The 17,658-nt window shown below is 42.1% G+C and overlaps 1 protein-coding gene across 1 annotated transcript in view; it reads left to right on the plus strand.

The window, feature by feature from the left end:
• The window catches only part of suclg2 (succinate-CoA ligase GDP-forming subunit beta), a 127,080-nt gene that overhangs the window by 61,780 nt on the left and 47,642 nt on the right, over positions 1–17,658 (plus strand). Inside the window, exons 8-9 of the mRNA XM_080776250.1 lie at positions 1,851–2,012; positions 3,164–3,306. Of these exons, the coding sequence (XP_080632376.1) occupies positions 1,851–2,012; positions 3,164–3,306 (305 nt within the window). The remainder of the gene's footprint in view (positions 1–1,850; positions 2,013–3,163; positions 3,307–17,658) is intronic.

The raw sequence follows: 17,658 nt of genomic DNA on the forward strand, positions 1-17,658 counted from the left end.
TCAAATGCAGGAGGATTTAGGTCACTTTATTCATGTGTTCCAATGTCATTCTGACAGTCTAGTGCAGTGCTTCCCAATTATCGGCTCAAGACCCAAAAGCAAAATTAAACATTTGCCCTGGACCCAAATGAGTGAAAATAGCAGATCTACAAGCATTACAACGTGTTGTCTTTTATTTACATTTATTTATATAATAATATATACCGGTGTATATATATTATATATATTATTATTTTTATTTTTATGAAAAAAAGGGGGGAGATTAACTCGAGGCCCATAAGAATCGTTCCGCGACCCAGACATGGGTCCCAATCCACTGTTTGGGAACAAGTGGTCTAGAGAGGAGATGCATGTGTTTGTGCAAGTGTGTGTTTTGTTAAATGTCATTATTGTTGGTGTCGGCCTGCCTGTATGTCTCCCTCTCTGATTGTATCTGTATGGTCTGGTTGTAATCCTCAGCGTCTGCCCATTTCTACGTCTGCACAGTGTTTCCTGTATCTCTAATTACACATCATTACTCTCTGCTAGCATGTGGCGTCCTGGGACATGACATCCATTGCATAATGCATTTCTGCTTGGACTATTGCCTAGCTTTGTGCTGTTTTGCACTGTTTTTCGATAGCTGAAATGTTGCAAACTGTCCAATGCGGAATCTTATATTGGATTAGTTTTTCATTTAAATAATTTAAGTACTGTACATTTAAGTGAACTTAAATGTACAAGTGCACAAGTGCCTCTCTACACTTGAACTAAAGTTCTGTCTACACTTGAACTAAAGTTCAAGTGTAGGAAGGGAAAGTTCAAGTGTAGAGAGGCACTTGTGCCTCTGACAGCTTAAAAGGAACACTATCACGATTATCTTTATTTGTTGTTGGGCCAATGTTATATTAGCAGCCATTGAAACTGAGTTATCTGTGCATATCTGATATGCCGTCAAAATTGTGATTAAAAAGTGATGTCACTGGGGTAGAATCCGTGACTAAAACCCTTAAAAATATATAATAAACGCGTGATAACCACATCCGCCCACCACAGCTTGTCTACTCGGATGGCAACGCTATCGACTGCTCGAAGTGGGCACTCGCTTGGCTATACCTGCTCGCTCTGTACACCTCATGAGCTTCAGGCCTTGCTGTCGGCAGGCTTACAAGGAGGTGTGGTTTGTGACATATTCTGGTGCAAAAGACACAACAGAAATGGATAACCATCAAAAATTAATTGAAATGCAGGTATAAACTTTTAAGAATATGTGTGCTCGTCACTGTGTCACATACAATAGACATCAGCAGATCAGATCAGCTAATGGTCTCTGGGTTATTTCTAGCGGGAGTAAACTGGACCACCTGCATGTACAGTACTTTAAAAAATTACAAAAAGAAACGGTCCATGTGTACAAATACAGCAGCATTTTGACTATACTGTGGCTTCCTCCGCATCAAACAATTTAAGTTCTTTTGGTTTTGCACACATACGTATGAGCTGGTAAAAACAAAAAAAACAAACGTTATGCCTGCCTGCTGTTTTTTGCAGGTAGCATTAAGAGTGCAGCTGCCTTTGAAATGCATCTCCGTTTGAAGTGTAGAGGCAATGTCCATTTAGCATAATGGCTTCTGCTGTAGAGTGACATATGCCTCAGTGTGCCTGTCGCTGATTTAATCAAGACTAATGGGGTGAGCTGCCAGTCTTCCTTTCATTTACTTAAGGTGTTTGAGCTTTTAATGAGTTTCCCCCGTTTCATTCCTGAAGTTTTATGCGCTCTTGCCCTCTTTCCATTTCTCGCCTTTTCTGTCCATCTTTCTCCTATCTTTTCTCTCTGTCATCTGCTTGTCTTTTTACCGTGTCTGCTACAGTGGTGTGCTTCGATGCCAAGATCAACTTTGACGACAACGCAGAGTTCCGCCAGAAGGCAGTGTTTGCCATGGACGACCATGCAGAGAGCGACCCTACGGAGACCGAGGCTGCCAAGTGGGATCTCAAATATATCGGGCTGGACGGAAACATTGCCTGCTTTGGTGTGCAAACACAACACTGCTTCAAAACTCACAAACACATGCACACAAACTAGCATTCACCTATGCACACGCACGCACAAATTAATTCAGCCGCTGTCTATACTCTTGGAGTGCTAGGGCATTATTGTTTAAGTCAAAGCAAAGGCAGTGCAGCCCTCTTATCCAGTCCGCGTTACCAGCAGCTTTCTCAGGACTCCAGAAGGAGCGCTGCCATAACCAATGCATAATAATTAGCCATAATCCTCCCAGAAAGTCTCCAGTGAGCCGGATTGTTAGCATTCTCATTAAAGGTTCCCTCTCTTGTCATAAATCAAAGCTTTAGCAGCACTAACAGGTGCTTCAGCTAGCTACCCTGTAGCCCCATAAACACATTAGAAGTGTTCGGTTAGCACTAGTGCTGCCACCCCCACCTGTCTAAAATGTAATATCACGTTTAAGGCCCCGGAGATCCTTTGAAAGCTCGGTAAGCTACTGACGTAACGGCTGTTAAAGTGATTTTCCCTGCTTTGCTAGTGAGATCTCTGTAGGAGAGCTTCCCAGCACCCCAGCTCAGCTCCGCTAATGGGACTATTTTCATGCCATCGTATGATGGAATCGCTTACCTGCAAATAGCAGATCTACAAGTACGGCAACACATTGCATCGTGGCACATTGTGAGCTTGTAGATAGGGATCGTTCAACATCAAGACTTCAAGCTAATTCTGGAGACCCACTCTGTACGTGACGTGCTACGCATTTAGCTTATTTGTTCCTCTCTAGTTGCTAATTTACTGCTTGATTTAATTGTTCGTGTTACATTATTTGATCTTTCCCTTTAGTACTGGTAATGTTCATTTTAATTAACTGTGGGTTATACCTGCGTCACTGTTCTTTACTCTCAGGGGTTTTGTGTCAATTCTGAAGTCGTGCTAGGCCTTAATAGCCAACACTAGCTTCATTATAGTGCAGGTCATTACCACGCTACAGTATCATTAGTAGTCCTTAAGTTATCAAGCAAACACACTTAACTGCGTCAAAGAAAGTATGTCTAAGGAAATGGTGCTCATGTAAATTAGTCTCTCTTCTGGCATAATAATTTTGTATTGGGAGCTTAGCATTTGCATACCTGCATATTCAAAGCATTTTGACCCTTGACCACTGCTGTTTAACAGTGAATGGAGCGGGGCTCGCCATGGCCACGTGTGACATCATTGACCTGCACGGCGGGAAGCCGGCTAACTTCCTGGATCTGGGCGGAGGAGTCCAGGAAAGACAGGTGTACGAGGCCTTTAAGCTCCTCACGGCTGACCCCAAGGTAAGAATCCATCCATGCGTGTGCACGCACGCACGTGCGTGTGTACATAACTATACATATGCATGCACATTGCTTTAGTGCACATTTGCACACTAATGACTTACATGTTGACACCTCATCTTCTAGTGTGAGGCCACTTAAATGCTCACTAAGACGTTAATAGCTATACCATTCAGAACCACCAGCGTATGTCTAAAACACCATTTCCACTCCATAAGAGCCTTTTAGTCACTCCACGGCACGCAGTACAATACTTGTGTGTCGGTGCAAGTCGGTGAAACAACCCACCAACCACAGATTACACATACTGTACCACGGTTATACTCTGAGCATAAGTAGTGAAGTACAAATGTACAGGATATATGTACTGCCTTGCATTTTCTTTTTTTTGGAAATCTTTTTTTTCCCTCTTCTTTTTTTGTGCTACTTTTTTACCACTGCTGTTGTATCCCACTGACTCACCTTAGGGAGTGGTATCGTTTAGGATGTTATCGATTCCGGTTCCGATTCTGCTTGTCGATTCCGGTACTTTCTTTTTTCTCGGTTCCATAAAGGCACTGCGCCACTGTGCCACCCGAGTGCCCACAAAACAAATCTTCCAAGATTTTCTACAGTCATGTTTAGAAATGTTTGAAGAGGGCTTTAGTGGATAAACAACTCTTTCCTCAAGGCTCAAACATTTGCATCCAGAGTAATAGAGTTTTATTATTAATTCTAACATAATAACTATATATTTAGGGAACCACTTCTCCTTCATTTTGACTGGCACAAGTTGTAAATAAAAATGCTGATCTACAAAATCTACAAAAGAAAGAAATAGATTCCGCTGCTACATGTCAAACTTAGGCCAGCACTGGACAACCAACACTGCTTAATATACCGGTACACAACAGCAAAAATACAAAAGAGAGGAAAAAAAGGTACTCTCCTGTGTTTTATTGTTTTCAATGTGCCAGCCAGGTGCCATGTCGTAGCAGGTCTGGCTTCCATGTCGTAGCAGGTCTGGCTTCCATGTCAGTATAATTAGGAATACGTCAGTATGACAACCGCACTGATTAGCCCAGATACCGTGGTACTCTGTTGCTGTTTTAGTAATGGAAACTGACCGTGGTACTCTCTGCTGTTTTAGTAATGGAAACTGACCATGGTACTCTCTGCTGTTTTAGTAATGTAAACTGACCGTGGTACTCTCTGCTGTTTTAGTAATGGAAACTGACCGTGGTACTCTCTGCTGTTTTAGTAATGGAAACTGACCGTGGTACTCTCTGCTGTTTTAGTAATGGAAACTGACCGTGGTACTCTCTGCTGTTTTAGTAATGGAAACTGACCGTGGTACTCTCTGCTGTTTTAGTAATGGAAACTGACCATGGTACTCTCTGCTGTTTTAGTAATGTAAACTGACCGTGGTACTCTCTGCTGTTTTAGTAATGGAAACTGACCGTGGTACTCTCTGCTGTTTTAGTAATGGAAACTGACCGTGGTACTCTCTGCTGTTTTAGTAATGGAAACTGACCGTGGTACTCTCTGCTGTTTTAGTAATGGAAACTGACCGTGGTACTCTCTGCTGTTTTAGTAATGGAAACTGACCGTGGTACTCTCTGCTGTTTTAGTAATGGAAACTGACCGTGGTACTCTCTGCTGTTTTAGTAATGGAAACTGACCGTGGTACTCTCTGCTGTTTTAGTAATGGAAACTGACCGTGGTACTCTCTGCTGTTTTAGTAATGGAAACTGACCGTGGTACTCTCTGCTGTTTTAGTAATGGAAACTGACCGTGGTACTCTCTGCTGTTTTAGTAATGTAAACTGACCGTGGTACTCTCTGCTGTTTTAGTAATGGAAACTGACCGTGGTACTCTCTGCTGTTTTAGTAATGGAAACTGACCATGGTACTCTCTGCTGTTTTAGTAATGTAAACTGACCATGGTACTCTCTGCTGTTTTAGTAATGGAAACTGACCATGGTACTCTCTGCTGTTTTAGTAATGGAAACTGACCATGGTACTCTCTGCTGTTTTAGTAATGGAAACTGACCGTGGTACTCTCTGCTGTTTTAGTAATGGAAACTGACCATGGTACTCTCTGCTGTTTTAGTAATGGAAACTGACCATGGTACTCTCTGCTGTTTTAGTAATGGAAACTGACCGTGGTACTCTCTGCTGTTTTAGTAATGGAAACTGACCGTGGTACTCTCTGCTGTTTTAGTAATGGAAACTGACCGTGGTACTCTCTGCTGTTTTAGTAATGGAAACTGACCGTGGTACTCTCTGCTGTTTTAGTAATGGAAACTGACCATGGTACTCTCTGCTGTTTTAGTAATGGAAACTGACCATGGTACTCTCTGCTGTTTTAGTAATGGAAACTGACCGTGGTACTCTCTGCTGTTTTAGTAATGGAAACTGACCGTGGTACTCTCTGCTGTTTTAGTAATGGAAACTGACCGTGGTACTCTCTGCTGTTTTAGTAATGGAAACTGACCGTGGTACTCTCTGCTGTTTTAGTAATGTAAACTGACCGTGGTACTCTCTGCTGTTTTAGTAATGTAAACTGACCGTGGTACTCTCTGCTGTTTTAGTAATGGAAACTGACCGTGGTACTCTCTGCTGTTTTAGTAATGTAAACTGACCGTGGTACTCTCTGCTGTTTTAGTAATGTAAACTGACCGTGGTACTCTCTGCTGTTTTAGTAATGGAAACTGACCGTGGTACTCTCTGCTGTTTTAGTAATGGAAACTGACCGTGGTACTCTCTGCTGTTTTAGTAATGGAAACTGACCATGGTACTCTCTGCTGTTTTAGTAATGTAAACTGACCATGGTACTCTCTGCTGTTTTAGTAATGTAAACTGACCATGGTACTCTCTGCTGTTTTAGTAATGGAAACTGACCGTGGTACTCTCTGCTGTTTTAGTAATGGAAACTGACCATGGTACTCTCTGCTGTTTTAGTAATGGAAACTGACCGTGGTACTCTCTGCTGTTTTAGTAATGGAAACTGACCGTGGTACTCTCTGCTGTTTTAGTAATGGAAACTGACCATGGTACTCTCTGCTGTTTTAGTAATGTAAACTGACCGTGGTACTCTCTGCTGTTTTAGTAATGGAAACTGACCATGGTACTCTCTGCTGTTTTAGTAATGGAAACTGACCGTGGTACTCTCTGCTGTTTTAGTAATGGAAACTGACCATGGTACTCTCTGCTGTTTTAGTAATGGAAACTGACCGTGGTACTCTCTGCTGTTTTAGTAATGGAAACTGACCGTGGTACTCTCTGCTGTTTTAGTAATGGAAACTGACCGTGGTACTCTCTGCTGTTTTAGTAATGGAAACTGACCATGGTACTCTCTGCTGTTTTAGTAATGGAAACTGACCGTGGTACTCTCTGCTGTTTTAGTAATGGAAACTGACCGTGGTACTCTCTGCTGTTTTAGTAATGGAAACTGACCATGGTACTCTCTGCTGTTTTAGTAATGGAAACTGACCATGGTACTCTCTGCTGTTTTAGTAATGGAAACTGACCGTGGTACTCTCTGCTGTTTTAGTAATGGAAACTGACCGCGGTACTCTCTGCTGTTTTAGTAATGGAAACTGACCATGGTACTCTCTGCTGTTTTAGTAATGGAAACTGACCGTGGTACTCTCTGCTGTTTTAGTAATGGAAACTGACCGTGGTACTCTCTGCTGTTTTAGTAATGTAAACTGACCGTGGTACTCTCTGCTGTTTTAGTAATGGAAACTGACCGTGGTACTCTCTGCTGTTTTAGTAATGGAAACTGACCATGGTACTCTCTGCTGTTTTAGTAATGGAAACTGACCGTGGTACTCTCTGCTGTTTTAGTAATGGAAACTGACCGTGGTACTCTCTGCTGTTTTAGTAATGGAAACTCACCGTGGTACTCTCTGCTGTTTTAGTAATGTAAACTGACCGTGGTACTCTCTGCTGTTTTAGTAATGTAAACTGACCGTGGTACTCTCTGCTGTTTTAGTAATGTAAACTGACCGTGGTACTCTCTGCTGTTTTAGTAATGTAAACTGACCGTGGTACTCTCTGCTGTTTTAGTAATGTAAACTGACCATGGTACTCTCTGCTGTTTTAGTAATGGAAACTGACCGTGGTACTCTCTGCTGTTTTAGTAATGTAAACTGACCGTGGTACTCTCTGCTGTTTTAGTAATGGAAACTGACCGTGGTACTCTCTGCTGTTTTAGTAATGTAAACTGACCATGGTACTCTCTGCTGTTTTAGTAATGTAAACTGACCATGGTACTCTCTGCTGTTTTAGTAATGGAAACTGACCATGGTACTCTCTGCTGTTTTAGTAATGGAAACTGACCGTGGTACTCTCTGCTGTTTTAGTAATGGAAACTGACCGTGGTACTCTCTGCTGTTTTAGTAATGGAAACTGACCATGGTACTCTCTGCTGTTTTAGTAATGGAAACTGACCGTGGTACTCTCTGCTGTTTTAGTAATGTAAACTGACCATGGTACTCTCTGCTGTTTTAGTAATGGAAACTGACCGTGGTACTCTCTGCTGTTTTAGTAATGGAAACTGACCGTGGTACTCTCTGCTGTTTTAGTAATGGAAACTGACCGTGGTACTCTCTGCTGTTTTAGTAATGGAAACTGACCATGGTACTCTCTGCTGTTTTAGTAATGGAAACTGACCGTGGTACTCTCTGCTGTTTTAGTAATGGAAACTGACCGTGGTACTCTCTGCTGTTTTAGTAATGGAAACTGACCGTGGTACTCTCTGCTGTTTTAGTAATGTAAACTGACCATGGTACTCTCTGCTGTTTTAGTAATGTAAACTGACCGTGGTACTCTCTGCTGTTTTAGTAATGTAAACTGACCATGGTACTCTCTGCTGTTTTAGTAATGTAAACTGACCGTGGTACTCTCTGCTGTTTTAGTAATGTAAACTGACCGTGGTACTCTCTGCTGTTTTAGTAATGGAAACTGACCGTGGTACTCTCTGCTGTTTTAGTAATGGAAACTGAGCTGTGTGTGACTAAGCAAGGCAAGCTTATTTGTATACTGTAGCACATTTCAAGAGCAAGCCAATTCAGAGTGCTTTACACAAAACATTAAGCATTGAGAGACATTATAACATACACAACATTAAAACGGAAGAAAAAAAAAAACCGTAGTGCTGTATTTTGAAATAATTTATTTTACTCACTGGGAATCAGCGTAAAGGTCTGAGAACTGAAGTGATATGATCCACATTCTTAAGGTCCTTTTGAAATGGACAGCGATTGACCTAGTAATTAATTTTCAATGAGACCTGCGGTTTCTTATTCTGTACGCAAGCGTATTTACGCGGGCGCGGTCCCGTGAAATTGTCGCACGCGTGCTGGTTTCATGCACACGCTTTTAAACCTTGCAACGTCCCGCCCCTCATGCGCAAGGCTGGAGCAGACCCGTCGTTGATCCAGGCGACAACGTCTCGATGCCCATCTGAAAGTACCTTTAGTATTAAGAGCCACAGCAGCGTTCTGGATCAACTGCAATCACCACATCCATTTCTATTGATTCATTAAAGACACCATTACAGTAGTTGAGTATACTGAAGATGAATGCCGGCAGGCACAAATATCAATTTATTTCTAATCCTGCTGATTCACCGTCCTGCGTGGTGAATCTCTGCTCTATGGACTACATTAATGCCATCATGTGACTGTAAGTCCTCAGTAAACAATGAGATCCTGGTGTCACTGCCGTGTTGAGGGATCAGTGTGTCTATGGCAGCACATCTGCCACTGCCCTCTCTCCCATTTTCATTTTTTCTTGTTTACACAAGCTTGTTTGACCGTCCAGCTGGCATATTGACTCAATCTGACTAGACATTGTTGACAAAAAACACATATGACAATCCCCCGGAATATTATGTTTATTTTTTGGCATTTTATGCTCCTAAGTGAAGTATACTGTGATTGACCTCAATGTTAATACCCAGGGAGTGCTTGGTCTCAGGCCCAGATTGGCCATCGCGGGACTTTGCTGACATTTCCCAAAGGCCTGGCCTGCCTGCTGACTGATGAGGACTGCAGCTGATTATAACTTCCATTCAAACTCTCAGATTGGCTGGCATCAGTAGTTGATAGTTAATGTTTGGGGCAGTGGGCTTGTTTTGGTCCGCCACTTTGCTGTGATGAAACAATTAGTCAAACGTATGAGCAGTCTGCTTTGCCTTGCCACGATTGGATAAAAGAAGAAAAAAAGTCCATAATAATAATATCTGGGACTTATATAGCGCTTTTCTTAATACCCATAGACATACTTTACAGTACCTTGCTAGGCTTCTATGGTTTTAGATTACAATCTAGTGCATAAACATTTAATTATCAACAAGAACATAGAAGATTTCATATGTTGTGACTGTTACAGAATGCTGTTGTGATTTACAGTAGACTACATGTGCATAAAAATGCAGCTGTACAGGTTCATTGGAATGTCCACGCATCTTACAGATGTCATATTTTGTTTTTATTTAAGTTTATTTAAGTATGTTAAGTCTAGACAACTCTCCTACCCTGATTAATTCAGTCAGGAGAAGACACGCTCAACTAAGGAGTCTTGAGGAATAATTATATTTTAAGTCTAAACGGATACAACACATGTATGTCTTAAGCCTACTTTACACCTTTTTGGTCTGTTGCACCGATTCATTGATGTGAAATGAATACGTTTTTTTTATTTTTTTACAACCAAAATAATATACTAATAATTATAATAATTACTACTATAGAGTACAGACGTCCTGATGTCAGACCCACACTCTCTGGGTCATGAAGATTTTTTACCATTAAAAATCCCATAGACATTTCTTTTTTTATCAAGTAATATAAGAACTACCAGCTCATTGGCCTTGTGGTTAGAGTGTCCGCCCCGAGACTGGTTGAGGTTCAATCCCCGGCCGGGTCAAAGACTCTAAAAATGGGACCCAGTGCCTCCCTGCTTGACACTCAGCATCAAGGGTTGGATTGGGGGTAAATCCCTGCGACATACTAGCGTCATGTCCAGGAGGTGTACTTGTACATCAAGCTGCCTCACGCTACAGAAACAGGAGATAGGCTCCTGCCCTATGGGCCTCATGGCTCGGCAAGGCTACTTACTAATATAAGAACTGTGTTCCAAAGATAAACTAAGTCTGGCGGTTCTGTCTGATAGGTGGCTCTGTATATCGTTTATGATATTTAGTTATATTCAATACAATGTGACTCACTGTCCCCACCGAAGCACGGCACACTGTCAAAAGCGTTACATTCATTATATTTCATGACACTTGCTACCAGAGTGTGTTGGATGAAACGACACAGAACTGACACGGCTTCTCTCCTACATAAAGGGAAAATCTAGTGCAACACAACGTGACACTGACTATGTGTGCCCGGCAGCGGCCGCATGTTTAATGGGAGATGTAGTCACTAGATTGATTGATTGATTTTTATTTATCTAAAAAATATCACAAAAAATACCACAGCAGCACTTTCTCGACATAGTCCTATTAGCATCACCGAGGATAAAAACACAATAAAGCCCTCGAGGGCTTAGTCTTATTTTAATTATGGTCTTCTTTTCTCTCTCGCACGCACGCACGCTCGCACACACACACACACACACACACACACACACACACACACACACACACACACACACACATGCACACAAAACCCCACTAAACAACATAACAAAAAACAACACATTTTCAGACAGATATACTATACAAACTATAGTCTAAGAAATGACCCAAGGGGTGTGCATTTTCTTGTCAGACTTCAGTAGCCTTGTATTGATTGTGTGATTCAGAGCATAGCATTAAAGTAGCATACAAATATATCACATTGGTAACACTTTTGCCATATGTTGTCGTCTAAATTGTTCTTGTCATGCAGATGATATAGTTTTACTCCAAATCCACATTGAGTGGTAATTTCTCAGTTCTCCAAGTCTCTGTTAGCAGATGATGGGCAGGTGGGTTTGTGATTGTGGGACTCCTGTCCTGAACAGTTTGGCCCTTTTTGATATGACCCCAATTTGGGTTGTTCTAAATACGATTCATCGCTCACATATTGACAAACTCGTAGTTTTAATATACACGTACATTGCACCAAATAAAACCACAGCCTTCCTCAATTGACTATATTCACACAGGGGCCATTTTGCTTTAACGTCATATTTGCGGGTTGGGATGAAATTCCACCCCAATGAGGTGCCATTTCATTAACTTTAATAGCAAAATGGTCACCGCATGAATATGGTGAATTGGTCCCCAACCATCTCAATCAGAGCAGCTGTGGTCTCTAACCCCTAACTGCTTTCCACCTTCGCTCAAGTCTCGACTACAGCAATCAGCTGGGTAAAGCTGAAAACAATCAATTGTTCTACTTACTATTAACATTAAAGCGACCGGCTTCAATTCATTCAATGGAAGCCAGTGACATCCCATGAAGCTAGAAAGGGACCCCTGACACATGTCGCTGTGTTGTGACAGTCTGCCAAACCTACAGTACATTGTTATGGGAAATATCAATATCCAGTCAGGGTCAAGTGAATATTCAGGGCAGAGAAACAGCATACAACAGCCCCAGACCTCCTGGCCTGTCGGGACAGGAGCCTCCTGACTGAGCCCCAATCTCAAAGGGCCGATTCATACTCCTATTTTAGAGCCGAATAAAAGTCGGTTCGGCTCTGTAGTGCCTACAATGTGACATTGAGGTTCGGGCGGGCACCGTTCTAAAGTCGTCTCTTCGGTGCTACTGAACATTTCTGACGAGCCGAAATCATTTCGGCACTACAGCGGTAAAATAGGAGTATGAATCGGCCCAAACACTTTTTACAGTTCACTCTGACAGAGATGCTATTCTAAATGGTCTTATAAGGATATGTGCTAAAGATAAAGGCAACATACTGTACAAACAGTTTCAGAAATACAGATTATACACAATTATGCTGACACTGAGAGTAGTCCTTGGGGGGGAGTCAACTGTTGGATGTTGGAACAGCTGCAGCTGAGTTAGGATTAGTTACATTGTTGTGAAAAGCGGCTGTGAATGAGATTGAATGGAAGGACGACAAGTACACACAATACATTATGTTCTAGTCAATCCAATTAAATTCAAAGGAGCTTTATTGGCATGAGAAAACATACCTTTACATTGCCTAAGCAAGTGTCAGAAAAAATATAATAAAACAGTTGATCCAGTGCCATTGCAAGTCTTGCATCTTAACTCTGTAGTTCATTGTTTCCCATGGACCACAGGTTTGTCTGTCTCTCTCTCTCTCTCTCTCTCTCTCTCTCTCTCTCTCTCTCTCTCTCTCTCTCTCCCCCCCCTGCCCCCCTCTATATGTGAAGGGAATGGTGACGTGCAGCTTTAAACATGATGAATGTTAAAAACCTGCCATGTCTTCCCGCCCCAGCAGGTGATGCATTGAACCACTCCAATATCCACTGTGTGTAAATTCTATTTGGTCTCACCTGAATTCATCAACATGTCCTCTAAGGGGACAGAAAGAGAGAATAATTACACTAACAAACAAGCACATGGGGGAAAGAAATAGATAAATGAAGACAGGGGAGTGGGATCTAGAACTTCCTCTAGCATTGGTCATCAATAGGGGTGTTGGGGAAAAATAGATTTGTGTAAGAATCGAGATTCTTATCATCAATGATTCAGAATCGATTCACAATTTCCAAAAAATATATATTTGATATATATGTATTAATGATGATGAATTTATTTATACGGCATTTTTTTCAAACAAAGTTACAAAGTGCTTTACTGTACATATTCAGGAGCAGCAAATAACAATACGGGTTAAAACGCCATACATAAAATCAACAAAAAAATCCAATGAGTAACAAAAAATTACAGAGAATAATTTCCTGGTGAATGTTACAGGTGTGTGATATGAAATTCCCCCTTTAGGGGGGAAACAAAAATCTCCAGTCACGTTCAGTTCAGTTCTGTTTGCAGGTAGTTTGTATTTTTTTGCAAGGAACCATAACTTTCTTTAATCCACTGACTGCCTGTATGAGATATCAGATCAAGTTATCATATACCGGTAGATAAATACTACCGGTAATTACATTGTGAATGACTGTGAACCTTGTCTACCTTGTATTGGAGTTCCCATTCGTTTTAACCAGGGGAGCTTGGAGCAGTGGTCCGTCAAACCCAACGAACAGGACCACTAACTCAGTGCTTCAGCCCGGGATCCAACTGGGAACCTTCCGGTTGCCAAGCGGCCACTATACCGCTGAGCCACTGCCGCCCCAAGCTCACACCGCAATCCAGATGTGTCGCGTTGAGAGCTTGTACATCTGCTATTTCCAAGAAGATCTTTAACCCATTTAGGCCTGAAAGAATATATATTCAAAGATTTGTGCCGCATTTTCACGATTTTTCAAAAATAGCTGACGTACAAGCTCATAGCGCTCCACTCGGTGGCGCGCTATGAGCTTGTAGATCTGCTATTTTTCAATAGCTAAAGTATAACATAATGCTTAGTTAAAACACGAAAAGGGGTTCCCGTTCAGAATGGGTTCAAAAAGGAATATTTAAACAAACACAAAATGTATGGGTGGTCCCTGACACAAACTATTTTCAGACGAGAGTTCCCAGCCAAATACATGAAAACGTTTGAGAAACCCATGAGAAACAAGACACAGAGACAACAACTTGCATTTGCTGGTTCAATTTTTTTTTATCCATTCCAATCCCAACCATTTTGATTAAAATTCAAATTGTGGCGCAGGCAAGCTGATTGCTGAACGTGACCAAGCAAAACATTTAGATTTCCTAGACCTAGAGGATATAGTGCTTGTGACTGAAACGATGATGTGTTTTAATAAACCCAATGCAGAGGGGATCATTGAGTGTGCAGAATGCCATTGTTGTATTATTCTTTGTAGTTCTCCTGTGCCTGAACAGTTTTCTTCCCTTGTGTGCGTGAACCCTAAAGGTCAGCATACTTCACTGCATGCTGTAGCATCTGACAGCAGAGGGGTTATGAGTAGGCAGTGGTAGGGGGTATGGTGGCACAGTCGGTAGTGCTGTTAGAAGTTTCTGGGTTCGATTCCCGCTGGGTGCGTGTTCCCTCCTCAGACATCAGTGGGGTTGGCAAAAGGGCCTTTCTGTGTGGAGTTGGCATGTTCTCCCCGTGTTCCCTAGGGTAGGTACCCTCACAAAAAAACATGCCGTAATCCTGGTCTCTAAAACTACCTCCCCTGGCCTGATGGAGGCGAAAGGAACTGGTCGGAAAAACATGTTCCTTCCACACACTATGTCTGGCTGGGGAAACTCTCCCCTGTCAGGTGAAAAGAAGCAGCTTGGACTCCTCATGCATGAGGTCAGTTCTCTGCTCCCCCAGGTTGGCAGAGGAAGTGTAGCGCCCAGGATTACATTTGATAATTGACACTGGGCTAAAATTGGGTTTCAAAATCCTAGGATAAAAATTTAGATGAGTAGGCAGTGGTGGAAAAAGTACTTAATTGTTTTACTTAAGTAAAAGTATCAATAACGCAATGTAGAGTAAAAGTAAAAGTCCAGAATTCAAAATGTACTTGAGTAAAAGTACAAACGTATTGACATCGAAATGTTCTTAAAAGTACCAAAAGTAGAACGTACTAACTTTGCAAAATCTCCTGTTTCAAGTTTTTAAATGTATACAAATATTTTGAAAATAGCAGATGTACGAGCTCACACTGTGACTAGTAACTAGTAACTAAAGTTTTCAAATAAATGCAGTGGAGCAAAAGGACAATATTTGTAAATGTAGTGGAGTAGAAGTAAAATGATTGGACATTGGAAATACTCAAGTAAAGTACAGATACCTCACAATTGTAGTACAGTACTTACCACCACTGTGAGTATGTTCTGCCTAATACACTGAGTAGCCTACAGTATACAGCTTCCTTGGTCTGTCTGTAGTAGGAGAAGCCGATAATGGCGTGCTGAATCCTTCACAGACTTTGCCTTATACTTTACGAGGTGGAAAGTGAGTAATAAGCGACACATAAGCCACACCAAGCTAACATTACTGCAGGATACTGTATGTCCTGCAGTAATAATGATGCTATCAATTTCCACTCCAAAATGAGACGGAAAAAAATAACACATCTGTCTCTCTTCTCCATTAGTCTTCCTCCCTGGCGTGCTCCTGTTGCCATGTCACTCTCGCTCTCTCTCACTCTTTCTTCCCTCGCTCTTCCAGCTTTGATGTCTGGAGCTCATTGTAGTGAGAGCAGAGGCGATGTGAGTGTATACGGTTAGCGCTGAATAGCCCAGACAGGCCGAGAGATTGAAGATGACTACGACTCCTGCTTGTTGTTTGCTCACTTCCTCAGCTCACCACTCTCATTAGTGGAATGATTGTATGTATTCATTCGTATTTTTGCCTTACAAAATAATTGGCATGGCATCAGAAATGCATGGCATGCAGGGATGATGGTCCTGAAAAAGTATACTTTTTGTGTATCTATCTATCTATCAATCGATCGATCACTATACTATACTATCGATAGAAGTCTTGGGTCGGAGAGTAGGGTAGGAATCATGAGGCTCTATGTTTTTGAAGAAGTATGTGCGAGGTGTTTTGTTTATTTGTATTTATATCCTTCAAAGCTGAGTACGAAGCTGGGTTTGAATCCTGGGCCTCTGGCAGGAACATATTTATTTTCAGTGTTAAAATAAATAGCCCCACTTTCCTCATATCCACACAAACAGAAGCGTTTGTTTGACAGAATGGTTGAATTTATTGAGTGCCCCTCCTTCACTCACATCACCTGTAGGCACAAGGCAGCAGTAGCAGCCAGCAAATACCAACAGCCAAATAACCTCGTTATTGCCTTGTGCCTCCAAGGAAAAGGGTTGGATGGATGTTTTTGCCTTATTTGACGGCCATTTTGTTCTGAAGGCTTAAGGGTGTTCTTCCTGTATTTATTTTCTTTCTTTTCCTGGCCAGGAGTGAGTTATGGTATTTTCCTGCAGAATCCACGCGGTGTTCTTCGTTGTAAATATGTATTCTTTGTGTGTGTGTGTGTGGTGGGGGGAAATTGTGGGATAATATTCACCTGTAGGCATGCAGAGTGTTTCCGTGGCGTGGTCTGTTTACCGATGCTGTGTTTTGCGAAGCAGGCCATGAGACGTTGCGGAAAGAGACAATGTTTGCAACCCCTGCGCTCTTCTTCTCAGGCGTGAAGGCAAATTGGCACATTAACATTAGTTCAGTCCAGTGACCCTCCTCCCAGGCAAAGATAAAGGTGTGTATGCGGCTGTGCGCGCGTGCGTACAACACACAACACATGTGCATGTTGTTCTTGTGTTTCATATTCCCCATTCCTTCAGGCAGGTACGTGTGAGTGATTTTAAATCTCACCTGTGCTCCCTCCTGCAGCAGTTATACAGTGTGTATCTCATCTGTGACTGCTCGTGTGTGTGACGTGCATGCTGTGAGAGGCCTGCAGATTGCAGGAGGAATGCCTGGCTAAATTATTTTCAGTCCGAGACGATGTTTCCTCTGTCCGTGATCTGTATCATTACATGTGAACACAAATGAAGATGTTAAATGTGCGTCTGTTTTCAGTTTGTGCTGACTCCCTCTTGCTTGTTGAGTTTCCACCTACCGATTGTGTTTGTGTGTTTGTGTATGAACACCCCCCCCCCCCCCATGCCTACCATCACTCTCTCTGTGTTCCAGAACCTGTGCTCTGTTATCATCAGCAAAGCAAATTTTTCATGAATGGTACTATTGTTGTCCAAGCCTTGGATTATAAAGGCACACACACCAACGTGTGCCTGCCGCTTTCCTTTTTATTCCCTCTCCTGCTTTCTCTCCCTGCCTCCCATCCTCTCTCTCTCTCTCTCTCCTTTGATCTGACTCAATCCTGTTAAGGCCAATGGTCAGGCTCTCTCCCTAGCCTCACGGCTGCTAGTGAAGGCTCTCAAAAGCCAGGCCCCCTCCCCCGTGGTGATGTCTGGGCCTACAGTCTGTCCAATGTGGATGGCGAGGGGAAAGGGAAGATATTCAGTAGTGATGCTTGGACTTTGATCCCTATCTGTCTGATAGCTCTATGAGATCATGTCAGATGTGTGGGGTTTTTTGGTGGAGTTTTCTTTTGGTGCTCTGGCGATTGATTTAACCACATGAACTCCAGTATCTCTAATATTCTGTGCATATCATGATAGGTGACGAACGTTCAGCAAAAATAGTCTGCATAAATAAAATGGTAACAGCACAAGCTCGTAGATTGGCTATTTTCGCCGTTTGACTTTCAACAAGGTACGTATGTAGGGTTTAACCCAATAAAACCGGGAGAGCATCTGTGTAATTTAAAATGTTGGCTATTCAATAGTAG

Source organism: Protomyctophum bolini (assembly GCF_963924005.1).
Source record: "Protomyctophum bolini genome assembly, chromosome: 2".
In the NCBI taxonomy this organism is placed as follows: domain Eukaryota; kingdom Metazoa; phylum Chordata; class Actinopteri; order Myctophiformes; family Myctophidae; genus Protomyctophum; species Protomyctophum bolini.